Source organism: Xiphias gladius, chromosome 10 (genome assembly GCF_016859285.1).
Source record: "Xiphias gladius isolate SHS-SW01 ecotype Sanya breed wild chromosome 10, ASM1685928v1, whole genome shotgun sequence".
In the NCBI taxonomy this organism is placed as follows: Eukaryota; Metazoa; Chordata; class Actinopteri; order Istiophoriformes; family Xiphiidae; genus Xiphias; species Xiphias gladius.
Window position 1 is genome coordinate 16,956,363 of NC_053409.1, and position 24,874 is coordinate 16,981,236.

The window sequence follows — 24,874 nt, forward strand, 5'->3', positions numbered from 1 at the left end:
TTGTTATTGCCCTTGACACTGATGAGCTCCACTGCAAGTTTGTTTATTAATTAAAAAACCCACTTTTTTCCACGTTTGTGTGTGTGTGTGTGTTTGTTTGGGGGGGGTACCCATTTCCTCTACATGCCCCCCTTCCACCCACACTCCCCATGCACAAGCCATTGAGCTGTGGAGGGGCACTCGTTCATCAAACTTCATGGAGCAAGGGAGAGACAGGTCCTGATAATGTGCACCGCTAAAGCTGATTTTCCATGATGAATCTTGGAGCATATAAATTGGCTAATATCTGAAAACATTTACAGATACTAGAGGAATTGACTACTTGTGGGACATGATGGATGAGGCTCTCCGACGCTGGCCGACAGCTCTGCAAATCTCTGCGGCTGCCTAAAGCCCTCATTTGATTTTCCAATTTACTCCTTTTAAATTTATCCTCCGTATTGAAAAAAACTGAAGATGAGAGAGAGAGAGAGAGGAAGAGGAAAAATGTGTTTTTTTTTTAAAAAGATATCTGTGGTGGTGTGTATGTGTTAGTTGATGATATGAGGTGGTATCTCCCTGTGCAGGAGGAGCCCAGTCCCTGAAGAGGTTACTGGGGCAGAACTGATCTGCTTCCACCTGATTCTCCCTGATAGCGGTGAGATGAGACTCTACATTTCTGTGTGTGTGTGTGTGTGTGTGTGTGTGTGTGTGTGTGTGTGTGTGTGTGTGTGTGTGTGTGTGTGTGTGTGTATATATGCATGTCTATGTGTGTGTGTAGCAGTAGTAATAGTAGATCTGGGGAGGCGCTGCTATGAAGAGAGGCTTCCTAGGTCAGGCCATTAGACTGTGGCAGAGGCTGACTGGAGCTTCTCTGCTGAAAAGGAGTAATTAGTATACTTGTCAAGTGAAGTGCCACGCTGCTGCTTACCTCCCTTACACCCACCCCTTGCATGCATACACAACCGCACAGAAACACTAGTGCTGCCTTTGCCTCCTTACTCCCTCCCTTCTTGCTAATGAAGTGCCCTTGCTCTCATTATATGAAAAAAAGCTACATATACACACCAGCTCCACCACAGTAGAGAGGTGAGGGAGAGAGGAGAGGAGCACTTGAAGACAAGAGAGGAGGAACCATAACAGTCATAGTGGATACTAAGTTGAGATTTTACTGGATAGAACATAATAAAATATAAGTTATCAACACGTCTGATCTGCAAAACACTGAAGCTATTATGAATTCTGTCAAGGAACCAAAAGGATCATAGTAGACGCTAACATTCTCACAGTGTTAACATCAAACACAGGACATTTATAACCTTGCGTACAAGGCTTCTGTAAAGGAATGTGACAATAAATCTTAAAGGCGGTCGAATCACATAGTTACAAAACATGGAGCAGCAATCTAATCTGGAGCTGGGCCTTGGGAAAATGGAAAAGGTCAAATAGCTAGCAAAATTGCCTCCTCAAAAAAGTATGTCTAAATCTAGAGGCACATCAACTCCTGTCAAAGGAGGAATAGAGAGAAAGATGAAGAGATAGCAGAAAGGGGAAAAGAAAGAGCAGGAGCTCCCCCAATGTGTCTCTTTGAGAGGTAGTAGATTCGGAATGACAATATGGCTATTAACAATGTAATTTTATCATTCACAGACCTTTTCAGTAGGCTGAGACATGTAGTGTGTACATATGATGTAGGTTTATTCAATGTAATGATATTTGTCCAGGTCAAACATCAATTGTGTCAACGTAAACATTTTAAACAGTTTTAAAATATACTTTTTTGTGCAATTCACTGATTACGTCACTATTTCGATTACCGACTACATTGTGTTTCAGTGATATCAGTTTAATTTTCAATAATCAATTTCAAGTAATTTGTTTTGATCATCAATAAAAGACCAAACATTTGCTTGTTCCAGCCTTTCAAATTTAAGTTTTTTCCCACTTTTTAAAATTTCGTATCATTTTAAATCAAAACACTTACTTTAACTTCATTATCATCACATATGCTTTATAAATTATATTACATAAATTCATATAAAATTATAAAAATTTACAATGTGCAAAATTTTTAGAAGCAATTTGCAAAGGCAGAAATAAGCAGCTTAATTACTTCCCTTTGGGCCCAAGACCAGTAACTTATAACGGGCACTTTTTTGTGAAAAATGCTGAAAATCTTCAACGAAAATAAATGTTTTTGCTGCCCTAGTTTTGTGTCTTTTTGATCATTATTTTCCTAATTCAGTATTTTCATGCAATGTCTTACATGTGCTGATAAACTAAGCTGTCACATTCATGTCCCCCATGTAGGACATGAATTTGGTTCATGACATTAGTCGATTAAAAATAACCCTGAAAGGAATTCTGAAGCTCAATTAGTGCAGATTGCAGTATATTTCCTAAAAATCATACATAATACAGCTTCCAGTGACCTGCAAATAATGGTTATAAACAGCGAAAAGTCCACGTTACCTTTCCTCCCATACTGCCCATTCGGTTTTCACGAGACAAGGAGCATTATGGATGTTGATATCATTCAATATGTGATAAAACTGCTTTGAATGTATTGATTTATTTACAAGCGCCACCAGATAGTCTTTCATTCTACTTGACTGATGCTCTCTCCAATACTTTTGCTGCAAGGAGAGGGGGAGGCAGCTTGTTGGTGGTGGCGTCATGTTGAGGTGTGGTGGTTGTGTGTGTAGCTGGGGGGGGGGGGGGGGGGGGCACAACAAAAAGCGAGCAAAACAAAACAAGGAAGGGACAGAAAACAATTTAAAACTCTGTATTGATCCAGCACTAGTGATTGTACATATATTCCACAGTCCCAAAGGCCCCATTCCTGTGTCTCTTAAATGCAAAGGGAGAGAGAAAGGGAATAAAAAAACGATGGTGCTAGGCAAAGGCAAGCCACTCACCCAGTTGGGGGTAATGTCCCTTATATAGAAGTCTATTGATCTTTGCAGTGCGCTTGCCTGCCCTCCCTCTGGAGTCCGACAAAAACACACAAATACGCACACAAGCAAACTGGAGCGTATTCTAGGGCTGGTGGGGGGGCATGACGGATATGCCTGCCAATAGCACTGAACCAACCTGTTAGCTAATTGCCAGCAAAGACAATTATCCTTGCATTGTTTCATAATGGAAACACATTAATGGAGTCTAATAGACACACATGGAGATTGGATGATTTGACCGTGCAGGCCATGCGGGCAGCAATTCATTTGCAAAGGCCAACCAGGTCATAAGGAGATTGCAGAGTAGATCTTTCAAAACAGAAGTCACTCTCACAGCCGCTGACTTTACAGCTGGCAACAGTGGAAAAGTACAGTATAATGACATCTTCATTTGAAAATATTTCATACTCATATAGCAGGTAACAGTCAAACTATTTTTCCAGATAAAATTTTAAGTGAATTTTAATCTTATTTAAATCATAGCATTTTTGTCACAGCATGTATCCTTAGTTAGGCAGATTTGAATCTATGATTATTCTCTAAAAGCCATCTAGACTCTGTGAAATCACTTTCAACAAGAGGCTCCATGACCATGACATCACTCACTAGCCTGCAAACACTGAGATGCTGCATGGTTACAACACTGCTTTGAAATTAAACAACGAATATCCAGGAAGTTCCATCTGCTACAAATCTATTTTGAGCAATAATAAAGCATGTTTTCACTGTATGGAGATTGAGGGATGCAATGTGCTATTATCTGAGATGGAGTGCTTCTCCTGGATGAATGCCCTGTTCTACAAGCTGCTCAGACTAGTATTTTGACAGGCAGTGGATAACAGTGGGTCCAAAGCAATCACATCTTTGACTTTGACAGATGGCTGTGCTATGGCGAAGTTGAAAATAACACACATCCACTTTAATCTCTTTCTTGATTAAATTGGAAGCACGTCTTTTTGACATCATGCGATTCACTCTCAAAGCAGACTACTGCACAAACACACACACCCAATCCTCAGGATATGCCTATTGAAATGATATGGAACCATGTGTGGTTATTATATTTGGAATCCCAGAGAAAAAAAAGAGAAAGGGAATTAACAAATATCACATGCAAAAAGGTCCAACTGTAAATTATACTAGTATCTGTGCAAAAAAAAATGCAGACGATTTAAGAAATTTCTAGCCATGACAGAAACAAAAGAAACTGACCAGAATGTACACAATTTCTGGACAATGTCTTTGACATGTTTCACAAAGTATTGTGAAACGTGTGTCCATCAGCGCTACCTAGAAATGGTTTGCTTTTTCTGCCACACTTTTCCTCAACTCGATTTCCTCAGTGGACCCTAGTAGGAACAGAGAAAGAGAAGGGGATGAGGGAAGAAGAGAAGGTAGGGGGTTGATGGATACATTGGGGGATGAAGGAGGGTGAGGGGAGAAATCAGGGGTGTTATAAATAACACTGATGAGCTGAGCTTGCATTGATCCACACTGCAGTTGAGAGGTGGGTGGTCCTCTCAGTGCTTAATTGCCAGTCATGTGCCCTGGGATGCAGCTACTACTAAATGTGGTCTGCCTCTCATTAGGCTCGAACAGGCTGAAAATACAGCAGCTAGAGCTGGAATTGGCACTCAAACAGAGAGAGATTCAAAAGACAAAGTGCTACAATTAAGACTGATGGGAGGAATGATAGAAAGGAATGAGAAATGGAAAAGTGTTACTCACGCATTCCACCCTCCAGGTCCTGAAGGAACCTGTCCAGGATGATACGAGCCATAAGTGCAGGAGACAGATCCACCTTTACATAGATCGAAAACCAAAGAAAGAAAATTAGCCTTAATAAAAACAGGGTATGGCGTCAGTAGGAACTTAATGCAGCTTCAAAATGCAGGTATAGTGGAAATGCTATTCCTCTCTGGAAAACTGCTCCGTTTAACAACCTTTAGACTAAATCTCACATATCTAGCTGGAAGTATGGACATATCAAATTATATTAGACTCATATACAAAGAGCCTAAGAATATGGCACTGAAATTACACCGTCTAACATAGATAATAATAATTGTAATGTCTCTAAATGACATTATTACGTTTTCAAACCCCGTTTTTGACCCAACTTTGGACAATCCCTATGGAAATTGATCTGTGAAAGCCTTGCTTTGCAATAACGTTTCCCACAGAAACAAGAGATACCCAGCTGAATTGCCTTTGCCTCTGTCAAACTGACAACTGTCGTCTCTCATCTTGTACGAAAAAGCAGCACACACTATGCCTAGGCTAGAGACATTGGAGAGCTTAAATCATACAATGATCACCAAGGCAAAACTGCAGGAAACAACAGGACATACCAGAGGGTCTGTGGGAATGCAGTCCTTAATAGGAAGGATAGAACCTATGGCTGCAGTGCTCTTTGAACAGAAAGACACCTTGAGAGGTGAGCAGTGTTTTTGGTTTGAGTGCAGGGAAAAGCCCTGACTGGGAAGGGAGCACTAATGACTGATACTGAAGGTGTCTACCTGACCATATTCTCATCGCAATGACTTCCCACTCATTATAAACATTAATATCACTAAAGTGGTAGCATCATAATGGTTTGTACTGAAAAAAAACAGCTATTTTCAAGGCCCACACAATGTGACAATTATTTAGTTAAATTAACAGGAATCATAAAATGTATGGAGGCATGTGCAAGCTTTAAAGGTAAACTAGGTGTATAGAGCACAATTATTTTTCAAGCATAGCATTTGACCTTTGTTTAAACAATATACAATATGTGCTGCAAATAAGAAGACATATTAAGTCATTCACTACTAAATTTAACAGCCTCGTCAGTATGGAGGGAATTAAAACATTGCTTGAAGACGTTGCCATTCCTAGCCAGCTTGTTATGAAACACAACATACTTGCAGCCAAAGATCATTTTTTCTCTTGTTAGCATAATTAGGGACCACAAGTGAATTTGCCCTCAGCCTGTAGTGAGAATGGTGTGTTTCATCTTTTCTCTGATGCTTCCTGATAATGCTGGTAGAAGAGAGGCTTCTGTCTAAACAATGTCTTTTTACCCGCAGTAGTATTTGTTAACATCTCCATAATATTGCATTAAGAAGGCAGCTTGTAAAAAAGGCCAAACATGTCTATAATAATTAAGGGGTGAGCACAGAGTTTATATCTTCATTAAGACCTCTGATAGCATTTCCGAGTTAGTATATGTAGCCTGTAGCTAGTTCTCTTTTCTCTCCCCAACCCTCCTCATTTTCTCTCCCTTTCTTCTCTCCTCTCAATCTTTTCCTCTTTGTGCCTATTGGCCAGCTCTTCATTCACACCTTTGGATAACAAGAGAGCATCAGATTCCTGGGAACATGTATCAGGGCTGACACATGAAAAATGGCAACATTACCAATGCTGGCCCAGGCTGAATAAGGACCACCTGATTAGTTCGGGTACCTGCTTCTCCCTAATTTTCATCTTAATCATGGGTCCATCTCCAATCTCAAGTCAGACTGCCGCATTTCATGAGTTTAACATGTGACTAAGATTCACAGAGCCTTGAATTCGTTCTGAAAATAATTATTGTTCAGTAAAACTCTGGTATTATAAGCCCTCAAAGCTAATGGGTGTCACATACAATACAGCATAACTGCACCTGTTCTAAAGCCTGTAAGTTTAAGTAACCTTCTAATAAATATCCATATAAAGGAAGCAAAAAACAGCAAATGTTGAGTTTAGAAACCTCATTCATGGACTACTTCTGGGGGCAAAAAAAGAAATCCATGAATAGTTTTCATCATTGTTAATCATTTCCCTCTGTTGGAGATATATTGTCTCATAAAGGGATGAAACTACATCAATTAGCGATCTGAGAGACCATGAGTGCTTGGTTTAAATGTTAAGTAGCATATTAAAATGACAGTTAAATGGTTCATAGACAGTTATCTCTGAGCTGAATTTAATCCTTTGGAGAAAAAAATAATGTGTCAATTAAATGGAGAATGAATAATGGCAGTTAGCTTTAAGGTGCCATTGATGCATGTGAACTACTCTTATTTTAGAAAAAGAAACCCTCAAATCTCATGGCCTTGGGCAAGCACCAATAAAAATTTAAATGTGCATTCAAATGTTTTAAAAGGTTACAAAGCCCATGTTAACAATCAAAATAAGAGGAAACTGCAAGACTAACAATGTATTCAAAGGACAAATAAATTTTAAAAAATGCAAGAATTTCAGTATCATGTAAAATCATGTTATAATTTTAAAATGTATCGTATAGATTATATAGTAATTCAGCTAACTCAGCTTCACTGAGTAGTAACTGCTGATTGATTGTTTGGCACTACCCTAATGGAAATGATAATGTAGTGACTAGGTACAAAATGTAAGAAACACTGGTGGCTGCTGAGTAGATTACTTTTCACTAATATGAAATGCAGAAACTTGGTGGTGAATAATTTAAGTGCTTAAAGCATCAGGCTATTTTATAAAAGGCACACAAACATCCACCACTTATTATTTGAATTTTGCACCACTTAATATCTTGGATTTAAGTTCACATATAATTATATGTATGTTTACAATTGCTACTACATCAGCCAGAGTACAAATCCTATGCTGACCTAAAGTAAACAACTGATGAAGTGATGGAGAGAGGAATTAACCAATGACCTTGTCCTCACCTGTCCGCAGTTTGCAGCAACTCTGCCTGAACTGCAATTTGGAAAATTACATAATAAAACACAAAAAGTATTTTCACATCTGCTTAATGGAGGTGGGAGATAATTACATAAAATAATTGATAATGAAGCAGACTATTTTACCAATTTTGATAATGACTAACAGACCAAGGGGGGGGAGAGAAAAAAAAAAAAAATCAAAAACTGCAGCCAACCATCCATTTATAGAAAAGAAGTAAGCATCAATTGAGGAGATTTTTTTTCAAAGGAAAAAAAAAAAGAAAAAACTAAAGGTTATCCCATTACCTCATTGGCCAACTCCAGCAAGACGGGAGCAGTGGGATGTGCCTTGCCTTCACTTAGATACCTTCATTATAAGAAAGAACAACAGCAGTGAAAAAAAACCCAAAAAAAACAAAACAAAAAAACACACAGCCCACAAAGGCAGACAGAAGGGTAGAGGGGACTAGACCAGGCTAGCCAAGACATGCTACTGTCCCTGATGACTTTGCCCTAGGTGGCATATGGCAAGCTCGGTGCGGTTAAAACAGCACTACTTGAAGGGCTTCAAATTTCCTTGAAGCCAGACAAGCATATGATAGTTAACCCCTGCCGCTCAAAAAGCCTTTTTTTCCCTCGCCAGCTACAACTGCAGCTCCCTTCAGATCTTACCCAGATCATCTCTGACGTTTGTTGTTCTAAGTGGATTAGAAGTGCATTATCCAGCCTTGTTTTCCCCAGAACAATGGCCTAATAAACTAGATAAAGGCTAATTGCAATATGCAAAGAGGCTTTCCCCCTACAGTCTGTTTTTTTTTTTTTTTTTTTTTTTTTTTTAATTTATCCATTTTCATTGAATTACAGATAATCATCCCATCATAAGCCTGTGTAAGGCAAATGTCCAATGGCTGGTTATTTATTTATTTTTCTGCTTTCAATTTGACATGGAGAACAGAGCTTTAGCTTAGCAGGTGCAAGTGGAAGTCTGGAATGAATCCGGAGGGTGGTGATTTGTTTGGAGGAGATTATATCTGTTATGGTGGTCGATCTACTCTCATGTGACTTTGGCAAGTTCCTTCCACACTCAGACAACAGGGAAGACAAAGAGATTACACAAAAGTGGGAAACAGATAAAAAAAAAAAAAAAAATAGAAAAAAAAATAGTGATAGAGATGAGATGAAGATAAAAATAGAGTACTAGTTAGAAGAAAAGCGCAATAAAGTAATACAATACAAAGTAATATAGCACCTTTGGTAGTGGCTTTCAATAACATCAGGTGCATGGTGTCTTGAGATTGTTCTCTTGGTTCGTTTCTGTCACAAAGAGATCACAGATGTAATAGTAATGATAAGAATAATAACAACAACAACAACAATAATAATAATAATAACAACAACAAAACCAAACATAGATGATATCCATATAATACTATTTATTATTCGTAGGCAAAGGCTTTACATTTTTCCAGTCCAAAATGCTGACTTGTTCCGCCTTGGCTCCTCTTTCATGCTCAATTGTATATGTGTGCAAGAGATCTTGGGTCACAGTAATTTAATTTCAATAAGTTTGCTGGGGGTCAAAGTGTGCCAAAGCAACCTTGTTCAGACCCCCCATCCCCCTCTTCCCTCCTCACTCAAACCGTGTATTCATTTCCCCTTTTTCGATCAAACAATGACCCTATTCCACATTCCGCACCCTGACATTTCCATGCAATTCAATTGCCATCTTTGCTGAGAAGGAGGAGGACTGGGGATAAAAGGGGAAGAGCATTGGTTAAAAAACAACTTATTTAAAAACTACTACACACAAAAAAAATGTAATTCCACAGAGACAAGCAGTGTGACTGACACCTGTCAGGGGGATGATAAATGACTCCATTTTCTGCTTGTGCTGCCTTCTGCCACTGGCGGCAGCGGCCATTTATCATCATCCGCTGTCAGCCGTGGAAAGCAGCAGTGACAGTGCGAGTCAGCAAACATTTAGCACACGCAGCCGCACTACACGGGGAAATTATTATTGTCAGAATAATAATGGTTTAGCATAATTTATTACAGGTCCACCAAATAAGCAGGGGCTAGATGTTATTAGACAGATGGATGGGAAGGCTTGGCAGACATCCACTGAGGCCCAGGCAAGCAAGGGCCTTCAACGTGAACGTGAGGAGAAAGGAGGGAGGGTGTAGGTGGTGGTGGTGGGGGATGAAATAAATGGGGGTATGGTGGGGGGAGGCATCCTCCAAACCAATCAGAGAGCTGGCAGTTCAATTACAAAGAAATAAGGGGACATTCATCATTCAATTAGGCACCTGTCAGGGCTCACAAAGGAAGAAAACTTCTAACCTGGTACTCCAGGGAGAAGATGCTCAGAAGAGTGGACTGCGAGTGACTGGAACAAATAAAAGAAGGACAAAGTTAATTACCAGAGTGCATTGCACAGAGACAAAGGGAGAGGGGGAGTTTCAAAGCTGGGGCCAGCTGCCCTGTAATCTAAAAGAACATGAAAACAAGTGTGGCAAAGTTGTTCCAGATGAACACCTCTGACAAAGGATTCCTGCCACGATGGAGTGGGGGTGCGAGAAAGGGGGAGGTTGTGTGTGGTATGAGAGATGAGAAAAATATAGCCTTTTTTTCTTTCACTCACTCACACATACCATCCTCTTATTTCCCCTTTCTTGCCTATAAGAATGCTGTAAGCTAAATTGTTCTTAATTGAAGTACAGTTTCTGTTAGCTAAACTAAACGTGGAAAAATTGGAGAGAAGTGAATGACATTCATGGAAATAATGGATAGGGTTCAAGTCCATTCGCTGACGGGAAACAGTGCATTCACTGGCAATTACACTCCCTGGGTCGGTTGGGTTCTCCATGCAATGGAGATGACCGCTGTGAATGTCTGTATTTGTTTGTGTGAGTGCTTTAGCAAAACGCAGATAGGAGAAAATTTTCCTGCTTCACCGTCGGTGCTGGCATATGGGCCGTTCGGGGGCCCTCCCACTGCAACTGACGGGCTTTGAAAATGGAAACTTTCACTGCAGGAAGCTGGGACTCCCAGGAGTCGGTCAATTCCACGGGTTGCCATAAGCTACATTCATCTCCAGCTCCAGTCATGTCAAACACCCGGCAGAGAAACAAACCTGGAAAACAGGCAGCTCCGACAGGGACTCGCAGCCCCCTTAATATCCCTCCCTAACCCCCACAACATCCTTTGAGTTGAAGATATTTAAAGTGGTGACAGATATTATTCTAATTGGATGGTGCACACCTCCACCCTGCATATCAACAGAAAACAAATGCAGTAGAAGCGTGCACACACACATACAAACTGCTCTGTGATGGTCTCCAGTATTTCTGTTTCTCCATGCACTATTCTCAGTACACTTGATTGGTAAATTTAACAGTCTTTTCATTACAAGTCACCTGAGAATGGTATGTAAATACTGACGGGAAGCCGATGCTTCCAATCTGCATTGAAATATTGAGTCCACATAAGCCCTCAACATCAGTCACTATAAACCATGAAACAACCGTTTGACATGTAAACAAAGCCGAAGGAATCTCAAACACTGATTTCTGTCTGGAGTCCCAACCTGTGACCATATCTCAGTAAAAGCTTTTCAACCACTGGAATAGTTTAGCAGTTTATAATGACTTATCCCACCAAAGACGTCATCTTGGGTTCTCCAGATGCAAGATTTAAAACAGTTTTACTGCTCTTGCTGAAGAACAGCTAATTCCCAAATATTCAAACTCTCTGGGGCTCTCAACTCATCACACAGATGAGTCTCGTCAATTATAAAGTTACAGTCACAAAAGAGAAGGACCAAATCTTTGAAGTTAAGAAGAAGAAGGGGAAACAAAACAAACAAAAAAAAAAAAAAAAAAAAAACTGCCACCTCAGCATTAATTTACATTGATGCTTGGGGAAGAAGGGGCCGCTGCAATTAAGTGAGCCATTAAATGGTCAACTGTCAACATGTGGACACTTAAGAGAGGAAAAAAAATTTCTTCCACACTTCAACCTTGCACCTGAGCATTTCAACAACATTACAGCCTTATTGTTGGCATGGGACCATCACTATCCCCCCGTTGGAACAGACATCTGTTAGGCTTTAAATGGATTACTCTCTATAATGAGCATGATTACTGTCTAATTGCTAAATCTATACCCTGTTAACTTTAAAGGGACATAAACTGCTCTTAATATCTGGGAAAACATATCTGTTTCAAAAACACTAAAAACTTTGGGGACTTTTGTTTTTCTTTCTTACCTCAATCAGTTTTTGCAGACATTAAAACCACACCACGACTGCTGAAAATAGGTGAAATACCGAAACAAGACAAAATATTGAGAGTTTTTCAAGAAAATTAAAAAATTAGGGCAATGTTAAGAGATGGGCGCAGATAACTGGATTCAAACCAAGAGTTGTCTGCATTTTATATAGTCTGTCAAGTTTTACACTGGGCTCATATTGTATAATGCCCCTTTTCCCATTTGACAGACATTAATAGTAAGTTATTGCGGGCTTTACATTAATGTATATCCAACCTGTGCTCTCCTGGGCACAGTATGCTCACTTCATGCTAAAATATGGAATCCAAGAGCAGTGTTACAATGGGGATCTGATCTGCCTGCTGAACGGTAGCATTACATTTTCACTGTAATATATCCACCTCTTTAACTCATAATACCAGCACTAAATCCTAGCTTAGTGGTTATAAAAATAAACTGGTTAAAAAAACTATTCCAAAACTAGATTCATTTTTCTGTTTTTTTTTTGTCTTAAACAAAGGCAATAATTTAGTATTTTATTCAGATTTGTGCACAATATGAGAGCAGCAACAGGATTCTTTTCTGTATAAACTATTTTATTACGTTGTGATCTGACAAAAAGGAGAAAAAAAAGACAATATGCTGAGATTTTCTAAATTTTCTGAGGGTATTACTGGAAAATGAACCAAAAAAATCAAACATGACTAAAAAGAGAGGGTTATATTAATGTAATTTGTTTAAAATAACTGTTAGATTAAACAAATTTCTTCTCAGAGTAAATCCTAAAACAATTCAGCAGCTATGATCGCAGATAGGAAGACCTAAGCCCCAGCTATATCTGTACATAAGCAAAACTTTTTTTTTTTTTGAATGCATTGGTAAGATGTCAAGGTAAACAACTGAGTTCATCAATCGTTGTCCTAATTACTTAAATTACTTGGTTGTATTTTATGAGTCAGTGAGAACACTTTTCACTCCAGTGTTCGGTAATTGAAATTTATTACAGCAAACAAAGAACACCTTTGAAAATTCAATTCAAAAAAATTCTGTGACACTGCAGCACATCCTTACATTGACCTTTATGTGAGAAGAAAAAAAAATAAAAAATCCTTCCCTCTTGGATATAATTTAGAACATGGGGAAACAGAAGGCTGGGAGACAGAAGAGTGGTTAGGGAATCATTCACTCTCAACCTAATTACCCTTCCTTACAACATAAGACAGAGCATTAATATGCACTGGCACCCAAAATAGTAAAGCAGCAGATTAAATTAAAAACAATTAGTGACTTTCACTTTGTCACTGAGCTGGTATGCCTGTCTGGTCAGTGCTTTAGGCTCTATTAAGCTAGGCTTTCCACTGGTTATGAATCTGACAAATTCAAGTTTGAGTGTTGAATTGCCTTATCTCCTTGCGCATTCAGAGTGTATCAGTGTCTTAAGCATACAGGAAAATAAACGCAGTGAAAAGCCTAGAAATTCCCATCAACCTAATTAATAGGAGATGGGAGATATTCAAGCTATCAATTATATTCAGAATCTTCCTATTTACAAATAATTAATTATAAACAATAGCTGTAATTTAGGTAATGAAAGCCACCTGGCTAATGGCATTGGTATCATATGCTGCGACAGTACTTAGCATTTGGTGGATCTGCATGCAGAGAGTGTTGCATGGAGCGACTCTTCAGGGCATGAAACTGGCTAATTGAGGCATAGCACATATTTTTACTAATGGCGATGAAGCTATTTTGAGAAGGGAATGGCATGGATGAAATGATTCACTCTTACAAAGTGTATGGCAATATTGCTTGGTTTTAACACCTCATTCTATTGTTATCTATACCTCTATTGCTATAATTGTGAGCTAATGCCTTTCTAGCATAGTTAGTATTTATATCTCATCTAAGGACTCCATTCAAGACTGTCAGCAAGACTGCTGACAAATATATATTTAGCATTTACTTTCCTATAGATCAATATTTTATAAAGTGAAAAACAGCTGAATGTGGGTTAAACACTCTGTATATGCAAATGCTGCTAATTACACATGCTGACAGGCAAAATGCTAACATCTGTTTCCCAGCTAAGCCTACCATCATCAGCAGCAAAACAAATGTGTAGAAAAAAAACTTTATATCTTAATGTATTAATGTGATATATTTTGAGAGGAGATAGAAACAAACACAAATCTTAGTATCATGCAGCTTCAATCAAATACTTGCACAAGGAGTGCACGTGTTAACAGTTCAAATTAGTTTTACTTTTTCCTGCAAAAAAAACAATAAAATCTGCCTTATATAGCATATATGGTATTTAATGTTGTTGTAGAAATGTATTATTTTTTTGCATGTAAAGTGTGTCAAATCAGCAGTTTCACTATATTTTCAAGCTTTTTTACATAACTGAGGAAGGAATTACCAAAAGCTTAACTCAGAGTGTATTCAACTACATATACCGATAGAGAATCTCCCCCTCGTCTCTTTGCAGAGGGCCATACAAAACCTAAGAAGCCTGCAGGGGACTGTGCACAGAAATGGCTTTAGCAGAAGCACAACCGGGCATCTCACTGCCTACTATTATACTGATAGATGAAAAATATGACCCCTACCCAGGCCCCTTCACTTTATTACAATCGTAAAAATTTCTGTCTGCTGAGGTACCCTGAGATGTCAGAACTATTATATAATGGTTGCAAAAAGAGCAGAAAAGATCTCACAATCACTACCCTAATTGTGATTCTTCCTGAAAGCTTGGGATCTTCAAGACTCCCTCTGTGACGAAACTTGGTTCAACTATTATGGTGTGTTGCCATTGTTATAGTGTAATTACTGTCATTGCTGTTTCTGCAGACACTCATGGAAAATTGAAAATGAGGTCCATGTTATCTGTCAAGTGGTGAGCATCCACTGGTCTGGCAAAGAAACACATTACACTGACCAATTGCCTACTCCCCCAAGCGTGCCTGGGGAACTTGTACCATTCTGGACAATTTGTTTCATTCTTCTTTTGCAATTGATCCCAGTATGCAAAGAGAACCTGGGGCAAAAGACTCTACCATAGCTGCCCAGCTAAACTGTGCAACTCTCTGCTGAAGTTTTCCCTTTGTTTGTGTATTGCTCTTGAGGGTTGAAGGATGAAACTGATGCTATACCAAGTACAGGAAACAATACATTGGTCTTACTCACAATAGCTCATATTCCTGTATCAATAATTTGCATCTATTAATTATAATAATCTTATTCTGTGCAGCGATATACCAATACCCAGTTTTTAACCTTCAAGATAGTGTCCCTTAGAGTCACTATAAGCCACATCTTACTTGAGCAACGAGCTGCTTACCTCGGTGTTTTTAAACCAATGAGGCGAAAAAGGCTTTACAATCTATAGTGTGTGCTTGGACAACATCCCTACGATATGAGAAGGAAGTAAACATTCCTATGATTCCTAATCAAGTAATTGATTGCATCTATTATTCATGAACTCCTTAGCCTGACATCAAGTTGTAAACTCAGCACAGCTTCTCCTCTTTCTACATCTCTCCTCTCTGCTTACACTTCGTTCATCCCCTCATCCCTCCAATGCTCATCTAACTACATAAAGCTGTGGAATTAGTTTGCCAGCCTCTCAGTCTTCAGGGGTTGTACCCCTTAGCCCCACCTGCCAGTTTGTGTTTTGTTCAATATAGGCAGCCAGAAGTGTGAGGCCGCGCACTGGGGGCTGTCCGGGCTGCCCCCACAGGCTCTTCACTAGATCAGTCTCCGGGTAATGTCATTGCCACTTCCAGGCTATAAAATAGCTGTGGATTTCTACCTTCACAAGAACTACAAAAGTGCAACTCAGTTGCTTCTGCAGAGAAAACATTTGAAATCAGAGTTAAATCTAGAAACAATCAAACTGGCACATTTAACTGGGATCCCCCAAAGCTTATAAAAAGGCACGTGTTTAGCTTTTTGAAACCTTGATCCAGGTGAGTTTATGTAAATGTTTTTGAACTAAAAATAAAAAGTGTGAATTTTCAGGTGAGAAAGCAGGTTATAATAACAGTCAACAACAGTGGTTAGATAACTTGACAAAGGCTGATCCTTTTTCTAATTTGCAAAAGACTTTATTTGAACCTATCAAATAAAATATACCAAGATTCATAATCTTCTTATACTGACATGTGATTAGGGCATCTTGGTCATACGCAACTGTAACAGGCTAAGTCCTAAAAAGGTAAAAATGTTTAGGCGTGAACAAATAATAACTCTAAATGAATTTCCAAAATTTTAAAACTATGCTCTACACTGTAAAAGACATGCTAAAATAAAGAAATAATAAAATAGTAATATAATTTAAAAAAAACAATCATAATCTGTTAAATCTTTTGCTGAGTTCTTGAGCTATAAAAAGTTAAACTAAATGTATGAAGAGCCTGCTGGTTTAATGCATCATGTCTGTTACCAAATCCCTGGGTTTAACCAGCGTGTTAAAAACGAGAGATAAACACTACAGCCACAATAAATAATCAATGAGCAACTCCCTAAGCTTCGTCCTGAGCAGAGATATTACCATCAAAAACAAAGTGTCTGTAGCCAAGAAATCACCATATCAATGGCACATGCCACAACAACCCTGCCCCGCGCTTTCCTTCCAAAGATCATGCTAGATAAATCCCAAATAACAGAGAAATTAACAAATGCTTGACATTTGCTCAACATCCATTATTCTGACACTTCTTCAGAATTTCAAAAGGCTGAACGCATGCTTAATCAACATTCATATTCCCAGAGCGAGCCCCAGCACCATATTGCAGCCCGCCTCAGTGCTGATGAAAACGGCACATTAGGGCCCGATTCGAAAAACGTTCAGGGACTCTTCACCAGGGAGCTGTATGTATGTGTGTGTGTGTGTGTGTGAGAGAGAGTAGAAGAGAGAGAGAGAGAGGCATTGGTTGCATTAAGAGGGGAGGGATGCTTCACACTTTATTTTTTAAGCATTTTCCAAAACAGAGGCATCTGCCCCTCTTTGCACACCCTCCAACTTTCATGACTGTGAAAGCCATATGAGGTATGAGCTGAATGACATTTAAGGGGGGGGGGGGTCATTACATCCAAATTCATTCATAATATAGCAAAGAAGGAAACAGAGGACTCTCACATTCCCTCCCTCTTTTTCTCGCCCTCCTTACAGACTCTCCCTGGGGACAAAGGGTGGAAGGACTGGGGTCCCCTCTAGACCCGGGGGAAGCCAGGCAAGGCCTCAGAGAGCAGCCCATCATTTCCAATTCTAATACGTGGCAAGAGAAGGACCTGATGGGACTGATGTCACATTTTTCCCCACACCGGCCTGCGATGAGCCCTCCCACACCCCCTCCGTGCCTAGCCACGGTCCAGATCGTAGACAGGACACCACGGCTGGCTAAGAGGAGGGCAAGGAAGAAAGGGCAAGAATGGGGGTTGATATTTGCATGTCCCTCCATTGTGAGTGGGGGTAAAAAGTGACAGCACCGTGTCCAATTCTTTTCCCCCCAGAGCAGCTCGGGCCCGGCAAGAGAGGCCAGGCTGACAGATGACTCCCAACATCTGTGTTATGCAGCCGTTACAGATGAGGGACTCCACATCACAATCCCTCTCTTTCTATCTGTCTATAGGACCCTCCTGCTCTCCTCCCACCACCCAAACTCATAGCAAAACAGAAAGACTGACAGACGTTCCGTGGAAATTACCTTGAAATGGCCTATAACAATCATTTAGTCCAAAGTTGAAATTATCCTCCCTTTGACTCCCAATTAAAAGCAATGATTATAAAATGGTTTTGTACTCAATACAACATTCAGACACTTGAGGATAATGACCCTTCTTATTGATCTACATCATTGGAAATCAAATTGTTTTAATTCCATAAATAAATAAATAAATAAATAAATAAAGGTTTGGACAATATAATCAACATCTATATCAGGATATTAATAAAAATATTTTTCTGACATCAATAACAATATCGAAAATCACGTCAAATAATCGAATTGATGTTCAATATAATGATGTAATGCATAAATATGCTAACACCTGACAGGTCTTTGTAATACGCTGCAATAACTCCTTGTATTATTGGTTCTTAATTACAATTTGCTCGAAAACTTTCATGTACTCCGTAGAATTCTGTAAAATGATCACACAGTACCATTATATCGCTGCTTTATTATTTCACTTAAAGTCAGTAATAGATGTTACTGAATTATAGTCTGGCCCTAACTGCAGCTAAATACCATCACCATGCATTTCAATGTATTACTGAATTTTTTTACTCATAAATTGATTAGACTGATATTAGTATGACAAAGTTTGTGTAAAAATAGAAGAAAAATGTATATATTACAAAATTAACACTTCGCAAACAATACTAGTCCTCTGCCACAAAAATATGGCGCAAGTGCCTGAAAAAACTCACACCCTCCATCATGACACTGGTAGACAACACATGAATCTACAGTTCACTCAACATTGCTTGTATCATTTGGAAATCACCTGCTACGATGCAAAATCATTTGATATCCAGATACTGGTCTTTTCTAACTCTCTAGCTATTATAACCCAACCGGTCTTTTGCCCACCCCTTCAGTGCACGGCTGTCCACAACAAACCCCTTACCCCTCTCCAGCCCCCCACTGCCAGCACCAGCCTGGCCAATATTTACGCAGTGGCAGGGCTCCCACACAGTCCAAGGGGACAGGAGGGGTGTGGGGCGGGGGTGACTGACTGCCGTGCCTGAGCGCATGCTAAGAGATGATGGATGGCCTAGTCGATATGTTATGTCTTAAGAGCCTGATTTCCTGCCAGTCCAATCACTAACCCTCCAGAGCCCAGCTCAGCTGATTGGACAACCAGAATAATTTTGCAGGCTGTGAAAACACTGCTGCCATGCCTGTCTGTCAGGCCCAGTGACGAGACTCAGGGATTTTAAAGAGCAAGGGCCTCCCCAAGATTGGTTATGGTGAATGAAATAATAACAATAACCAGCAAGACTAAACAACAGAGCCAGTACCTCAGGGAGAGAGAATCGTGCAGAATTATTGGAATGAAAACGGTCCAATGTTTTTGTTTAATTATTACACCCACCAGTACCACTTTTCGAAAAATTGGCATTTGGACTGTTTGTTAAAGACACTTTGGATTAGGATACCAGAAATGAGCAAGGAAACACAGAATAAACATGAGAATGGCCCCCTAGTATTGGTACCTTAACATAAAGGATATTAGATGCTCTTTATACGCATGACATATTCTGTAAAATGCTGACAGTGAGAACAAAGGTTAGCTCAAGCTCTGCTGAGTCCCCTTTGGGGACCTGATACCTTCTTCTAGATTGGTGATTAGAGCACAATAGAAGTAGGAAGTTCCAGATACATGCGACTTTGTAAGTGACCTCTACGGGATCAGCCATGGTGTCCTGGTGGCCTTGGGGGATTACACATGTTACGTTCAATAAAGTGAGGGCCCTCAGTGTCAAGGAGAAAGGCAAACACAACCATTAACCTCTCTCTTCGATTTCTGGATGTGCAAACGCTGCATGGCAAAACACTGGCTAATGCTGTGGTGGAAACCTCTACGGAAACCTGTATGGAATTAATTAGTGATCATAACAAGAGGATAAAATGCCATTATAAATATTCAACTAAAAAAAAGTTATAGGTATAAAAGATTAAAAAAAAGAGACAGGAAGAAATTATGTTGGGGAAGTTGGGGAGTTGATGGATAGACAGATGATAAAGTCATCACTGAATTTACCTTAACCTGCTCTCATGTGTATGAATTATTTTCCTATTATCTAAACACATCATGTTTGCATATTCTGGACATCACCCACTAACTCACTGATAATGAATGTAAAAGATTCTCATGCAAAACAATTTGGTCTTTTCAATCTGTCACATATATACAAAAACCTACAAAGGCTATACACAATAGATGCACATGTAAAGAAAGCTCACAAAATAAATAGAGTTCAGTGTGTAACCACTTACTTTGGAAATCTTTCCTTGAGCATCTTCATACATTGGCGGGTGGGTCTTAGTTGTTCAGTCCACTTCACTATCTCTTTATATTCAGCTCGGGACAGCCTCATCTTCCTTTGATTAGCTGCTGTGTCTACCTGTACGAAGACGGAGAGACCATTTGAGAGTTAAACAACATCTCAGGTGGCTGACAGCTGTCAAAAACAGCTGCACCTGCTTTGCTAACCAAACTTAGCCTTATGTTATGGCTAAAGCAAAAAACTAAAAGCATATGACGTCATAAAACATGCTATCTCATTTTCATCGAATTGCTACATGACTATCTAATGCGACACATTACTAAATGTAGCCCTAGAATAATAAATAATATGTAAAAGGATTGTTTACCACTGATTCCTGCTGCCCGCATACAGTTCCCCAATAGCTGCTTCCCGCTAGGAAGTTGAAGAGGCGACTTTTGTGTGAGCAGCGCGTTGATTGGTAGATTCGTCCGCGTAGCTGAGTATACTAACGGGTGATTGGTTATTTGGCATCCCGGGGGCGGTGTCCAGCTAAGACGAGCTGTTCACTGAAACTCCGACACATCTCAGCATTCTCATCAGCTGCAAGCGATAAGCACAAAAGCAGGTACTAGAAATGAACAGATGTGCGCTCTCCTGTTACGCAAGTATTTTCTAGTTCAGCAGGACGAAAACAAAACAACAAGAGAAAACCTCTGAAATACATAAACTGTTCCGTCGGGGAAAATATTTGATGGAGAGGAGAGTGACGGAGAACTGGAGGCACAGAGAGAGGGAGCGCCTTTCCATGTAGTACAGTGTAATAAGTACAGCCACTCCACGGGTGGCTGTGTCACTGGTTCATCAATTTTAAAAACAGTTTGGTTCTGCGCTTGACATTTTTGCATAGGATCTAGACTGAAATTTAAAACAAACTGAATATTTAATAATTAAAAATCTGATATATGGTCCCTGGCAGTGCTGGAGGTAGGTGACATGACTTCAGTGGCTTGGCTTTTCTGTTTATACTGCTGCTTTTTTCATTTTAAATGTACAAGAAATTGAAAGACATGAAAAATCAAAACGGAGAGCCCCAGTTAAAACAAAGTATAATTACACTCATGACATATAGAAGTTTGCCAAGTTGCACTGCAGTAAGCATCACTGATGTATACATACTGTATTCTTTCACCTTTGCAGTGGTTGAATCAGTAGCGTAGATAGGAATTCTGCCCCCCCCCCAGAGAAAGTCGGTCTGGGCTTTCCTTAATTATTTTCTACGACCTGCAGGAATTTTTGTGGGCCATCATTAGCCGTCCGCCCCTGATCGATGAACACCTTTCACCTCACCAGTGAAGGTAGTGCTCTAAATGCCCCCGGCAGAAATATGTAAATGAGACTAAGGAAGATGATATACTGTACTGTACTGTACTGTGGTAGAAACAAGATTTACAGATTTGTAAAACATACAAGAATAATTTTGAATTTAAAGGATAAATGTTTACTCTGCCTGCAACACTTGATACTCAAAAAATGCTTGCATTTCAAAAGAAATAGCTATTTCATAGTTGCAAATGCAAACTGATATCTGAGAGAAAATGGTCAATAGCTGAATAATGATTCATTTTGTTTCTTTTTCCCCCTCTCAAGCACACGATTGTCTCTAGAGTGTTGATTTTAGATAACACTGAGATAAGACTAAAATCTTTAAGAGCTAATTTGTCAAATACATCCCTTGAGCTCAATATAATTTTACAGTGGCATTGTTGTTTAATTAGTCTCTGTACAATGCCAAACCTCTACCCTAATAGATTTTCTCTTTTACATCTCTCTTTACATACAGATGCAGCAAAGTCTCACAATCATTTGGACTGTGGAATTTTATGGTGAGTTTCACATTAATTTTCTGTTTGTTTTGTTGTTGTTGTTATTCCATGTACATGATATATTTTTTGTACAAAAAGCAATCCAGAAATCGTTCCATAATTTTTCAAAAAAAAAAAAAATCATCACCACAAATAATTATCCTTAAAATGTGCAAAAATCTCAATGCAAATTGGCATTACTGTCTGTGGGCCTCTATGATGATATCAGGTAATTCTATGGTAGAGTCTAACATTCTTTTGATAACAACATTGCTGGTTTCCTCCATTGTAGGTGAACAATGCATCGTTGAGCAGAAAGGCTCTATCTGACCTGTGGTGCATCAGGAAATAGAGCTCATTGTTGTTGGGCAGTGTAGTATGATGTCTGAGATGAGCTGAGGTCTCGGGCTATGTGTTCACCGGCACAGTCCCTGGGTCTGAAAGGGCTCAGCACTCTGTGGTGTCTACAAAAGGGAGCTGTGTAGTGGGATTGGTATGGTCAGATAAGATCTGGGCCTCTGAGGAAGTCTGGTCTGATTGCTACAAAGGGCTGAGGTCAGGGGCAGGGGGAGCAGTTTACTCATATAGGCAGCAGAGGATCGGGGGTTTGGTGGGGAGCCGCGTGTGTAATAGGTATAAAAGGATCAGTGTAATGTGATGGTATAAAAAGATAAAAATCAGAGAAGGGGTTGGAAGGCAGTGTACTGTAATGGCTCCAGAAGCTAGGGGATCAGAGATTTTGTTGTGTGAGTGTAGGTGTCTACTCATTTGTGTGTGTGTGTACTCCTCTGTTTGTGCACACACCCTTGCACTGAATCAGTTTGTGTCTGTGTGCATCTTTGATGGCTAGGAGAGCCACAGCGGGCTGTGATGGGAATTGAAGGAGAGAGCGAGGCGATGGAGGGGATACATGGAAAGGAAGCCAGGGTAAAACACCAGTGCTTTGGAGGCTGCATGTAAACAGGGCAATGGTACACACCGTGCCGTTAACCAGCTGTGAAGACTGCTCACAGTGGGAGATGAATTTACAAAGGATGTCTCCCTCTGATATCCAGGAGACGCTGCACTGATCTCTGCTCCGCTGTTCTTAGCACGCCATTGTAGTGCTAAGCACTGTGCCGCTAATGGCACTTATATACCTTAATGCCTGGAAAATATTTACATTTTGCTCGCAGCAGAGGGAAAGTGTTCGGCTGTGGAGGGGAGAAAATGTGTGTGTGCATGAGAAATTGTTTTTTATCGACAGCATCTTCAGTCGATGAATCTAAGATTTGAGAGCTTGTGTAATTTCCTTTACTCATTACACAGTTTAAGGAAACTACAAGCCCTCCCATGTCTTGCACATTAGTCCCTCTTTACCATGTCCAGTGATATTACTCACCTTACAAAGAGATCATTTTGTTACACAAGAGCGTCAGCATTACGGTCATAATGTTTCTTTTTTTTTCTACTTGTGAAGTCAGTGACTTCACTCCTCTGAGCCACAGAATTGCCCTCCACTCTTTAGGGAGTCTTGGATCTCAAGTCTAAAAATCACAGTTTAAACATGAGGCAAGCCATAACCAGGAAATGCCTGTAGTATTAGCAAGGTATCGGATTCATGCATTCCCCTCTGAACAGCATGACTGCTCCTGAAAATCCCACATCCATATTTTACATCACAGGAGACAAGACACATGTGTTTCACCCTAGCTTTCAAAGCTGTTTCTTCCATTTATTTTATTATCCTTTAATGAATTTAATTAGATGACATGTAATTAAATGCAACTGTGCTCACCCCCATAACATACACACACATGCGCATGCAGACACATATCCACACATTTGGCTGTAAATTGCTCAAAACAACATGCGACGTGAACAAATTTCCTGGATTAATAGGGGATTGATAATATTTTGGGATTGTATTTCACTCTAAACGGCTGCACGTGGAAACAAAGGCTGCAGCCCAGGCTCATTAATCATAGTCAACGAGTTGCCTGGGTGCAATTTGCATGACCAAGGTGGCTGCACATGCTGCCGTTCGGCCTAGGTTGCTGGATCTGCCTCGATTTGGCCAGACCGTTAACGCTGCGTCAATCAAGGATAACCCAATAACGGTGTGACAGAGGAAGAGGGGAAAAAAAACATTTTCTCCTCATTACCCAACACGCCTTCCCCTCCTTCCCTTACCCTGTCTGCCCAACTTCTTATTTTAGTTAGCACTAATTACACTGGCCTGATGAAAAATGAAACCATTCTGTTACATTTGTTATAGAATTTATCATAGAAACATAAAATCATGATTTTAAAAAAAGAATGATGTATTTTTTTAATATGTGAATATTTAAAGTTTATCAAGTTTCAACTATATAAATACACTTTTTAGGTATTTCAGTTTCATCCAAATGTAATAATATTTAATTGAGTGATACATAAAATTGAAATCTAGTCTTTTAGCCTTTTAGAAAATTTGGGGAAAATAATCACTTTTATCTATAAAGAAAACTTTTTTGGTTCATCTGTGTCTGTATTTTTTTGTCAGTCACAGTTTGGAGCCTCACTAAACCATTTTAACTGCAGATAATTGTGTTGAGGCGTGATGCAGTGAAGTTCAAAATGAAGCATAATTTCACAAAGCTGTAATCTCACCACTGGCTCCATACACAGAATTCTAATTATCTCATCATGAACTTTAAAAAAGAGGCAATGTTTTAATGGCTCTTTAACTCCATAAGAGGTGTCTGTGTCTTTGGGTGTGCACATACAAGCATGTGTGTAAGTGCATGAGATAGGAGTCAATGCTTGTGTGTGTTTTGTGGGTGCACGTGTGGTTTATGTGTGTCAGACACACATACACACACACACACACACACATCACCACCACACACAGACATGTGAATGCGGCTTGTGTCTGGTCTGGCCTCTCTACCTAGCTTTGCTGCCGAGGCTCATGCTGTGCTCTCCCCCCATCCCCTAATATCCTGGAGGCATTTTTCTCATTATCAAATATTGTTTGATGTCTTTGTTTCTTGATGATTAACCATGGTCACCAAACACTGGTCTGGATTGTTTAAAATTTAATTTTGGGGCTCTGAAGTACCTGCAGAGGGGCTGACTGGTGGGGACACCCGTATTTTATGTATGCTATCTTTCACG

General features: G+C 39.7%; 1 protein-coding gene across 4 annotated transcripts in view; it reads right to left on the reverse strand.

Moving 5' to 3' along the window:
* The window catches only part of cdin1 (CDAN1 interacting nuclease 1), a 56,861-nt gene extending 36,500 nt beyond the window's left edge, over positions 1–20,361 (reverse strand). Inside the window, exons 1-6 of one of the 4 annotated variants that reach the window (XM_040136343.1) lie at positions 20,260–20,355; positions 19,882–20,009; positions 9,947–9,992; positions 8,856–8,920; positions 7,913–7,973; positions 4,665–4,737 (exon numbers count right to left, since the gene is read on the reverse strand). In XM_040136343.1, the coding sequence (XP_039992277.1) occupies positions 4,665–4,737; positions 7,913–7,973; positions 8,856–8,920; positions 9,947–9,992; positions 19,882–19,982 (346 nt within the window). In that variant the 5' untranslated portion in view covers positions 19,983–20,009; positions 20,260–20,355. Of the gene's footprint in view, positions 1–4,664; positions 4,738–7,912; positions 7,974–8,855; positions 8,921–9,946; positions 9,993–19,881; positions 20,010–20,259 lie in introns of those variants that run through there. The other 3 variants (XM_040136344.1, XM_040136345.1, XM_040136346.1) reach the window with 3 other exon arrangements.
* Positions 20,362–24,874: the final 4,513 nt, after the last annotated feature.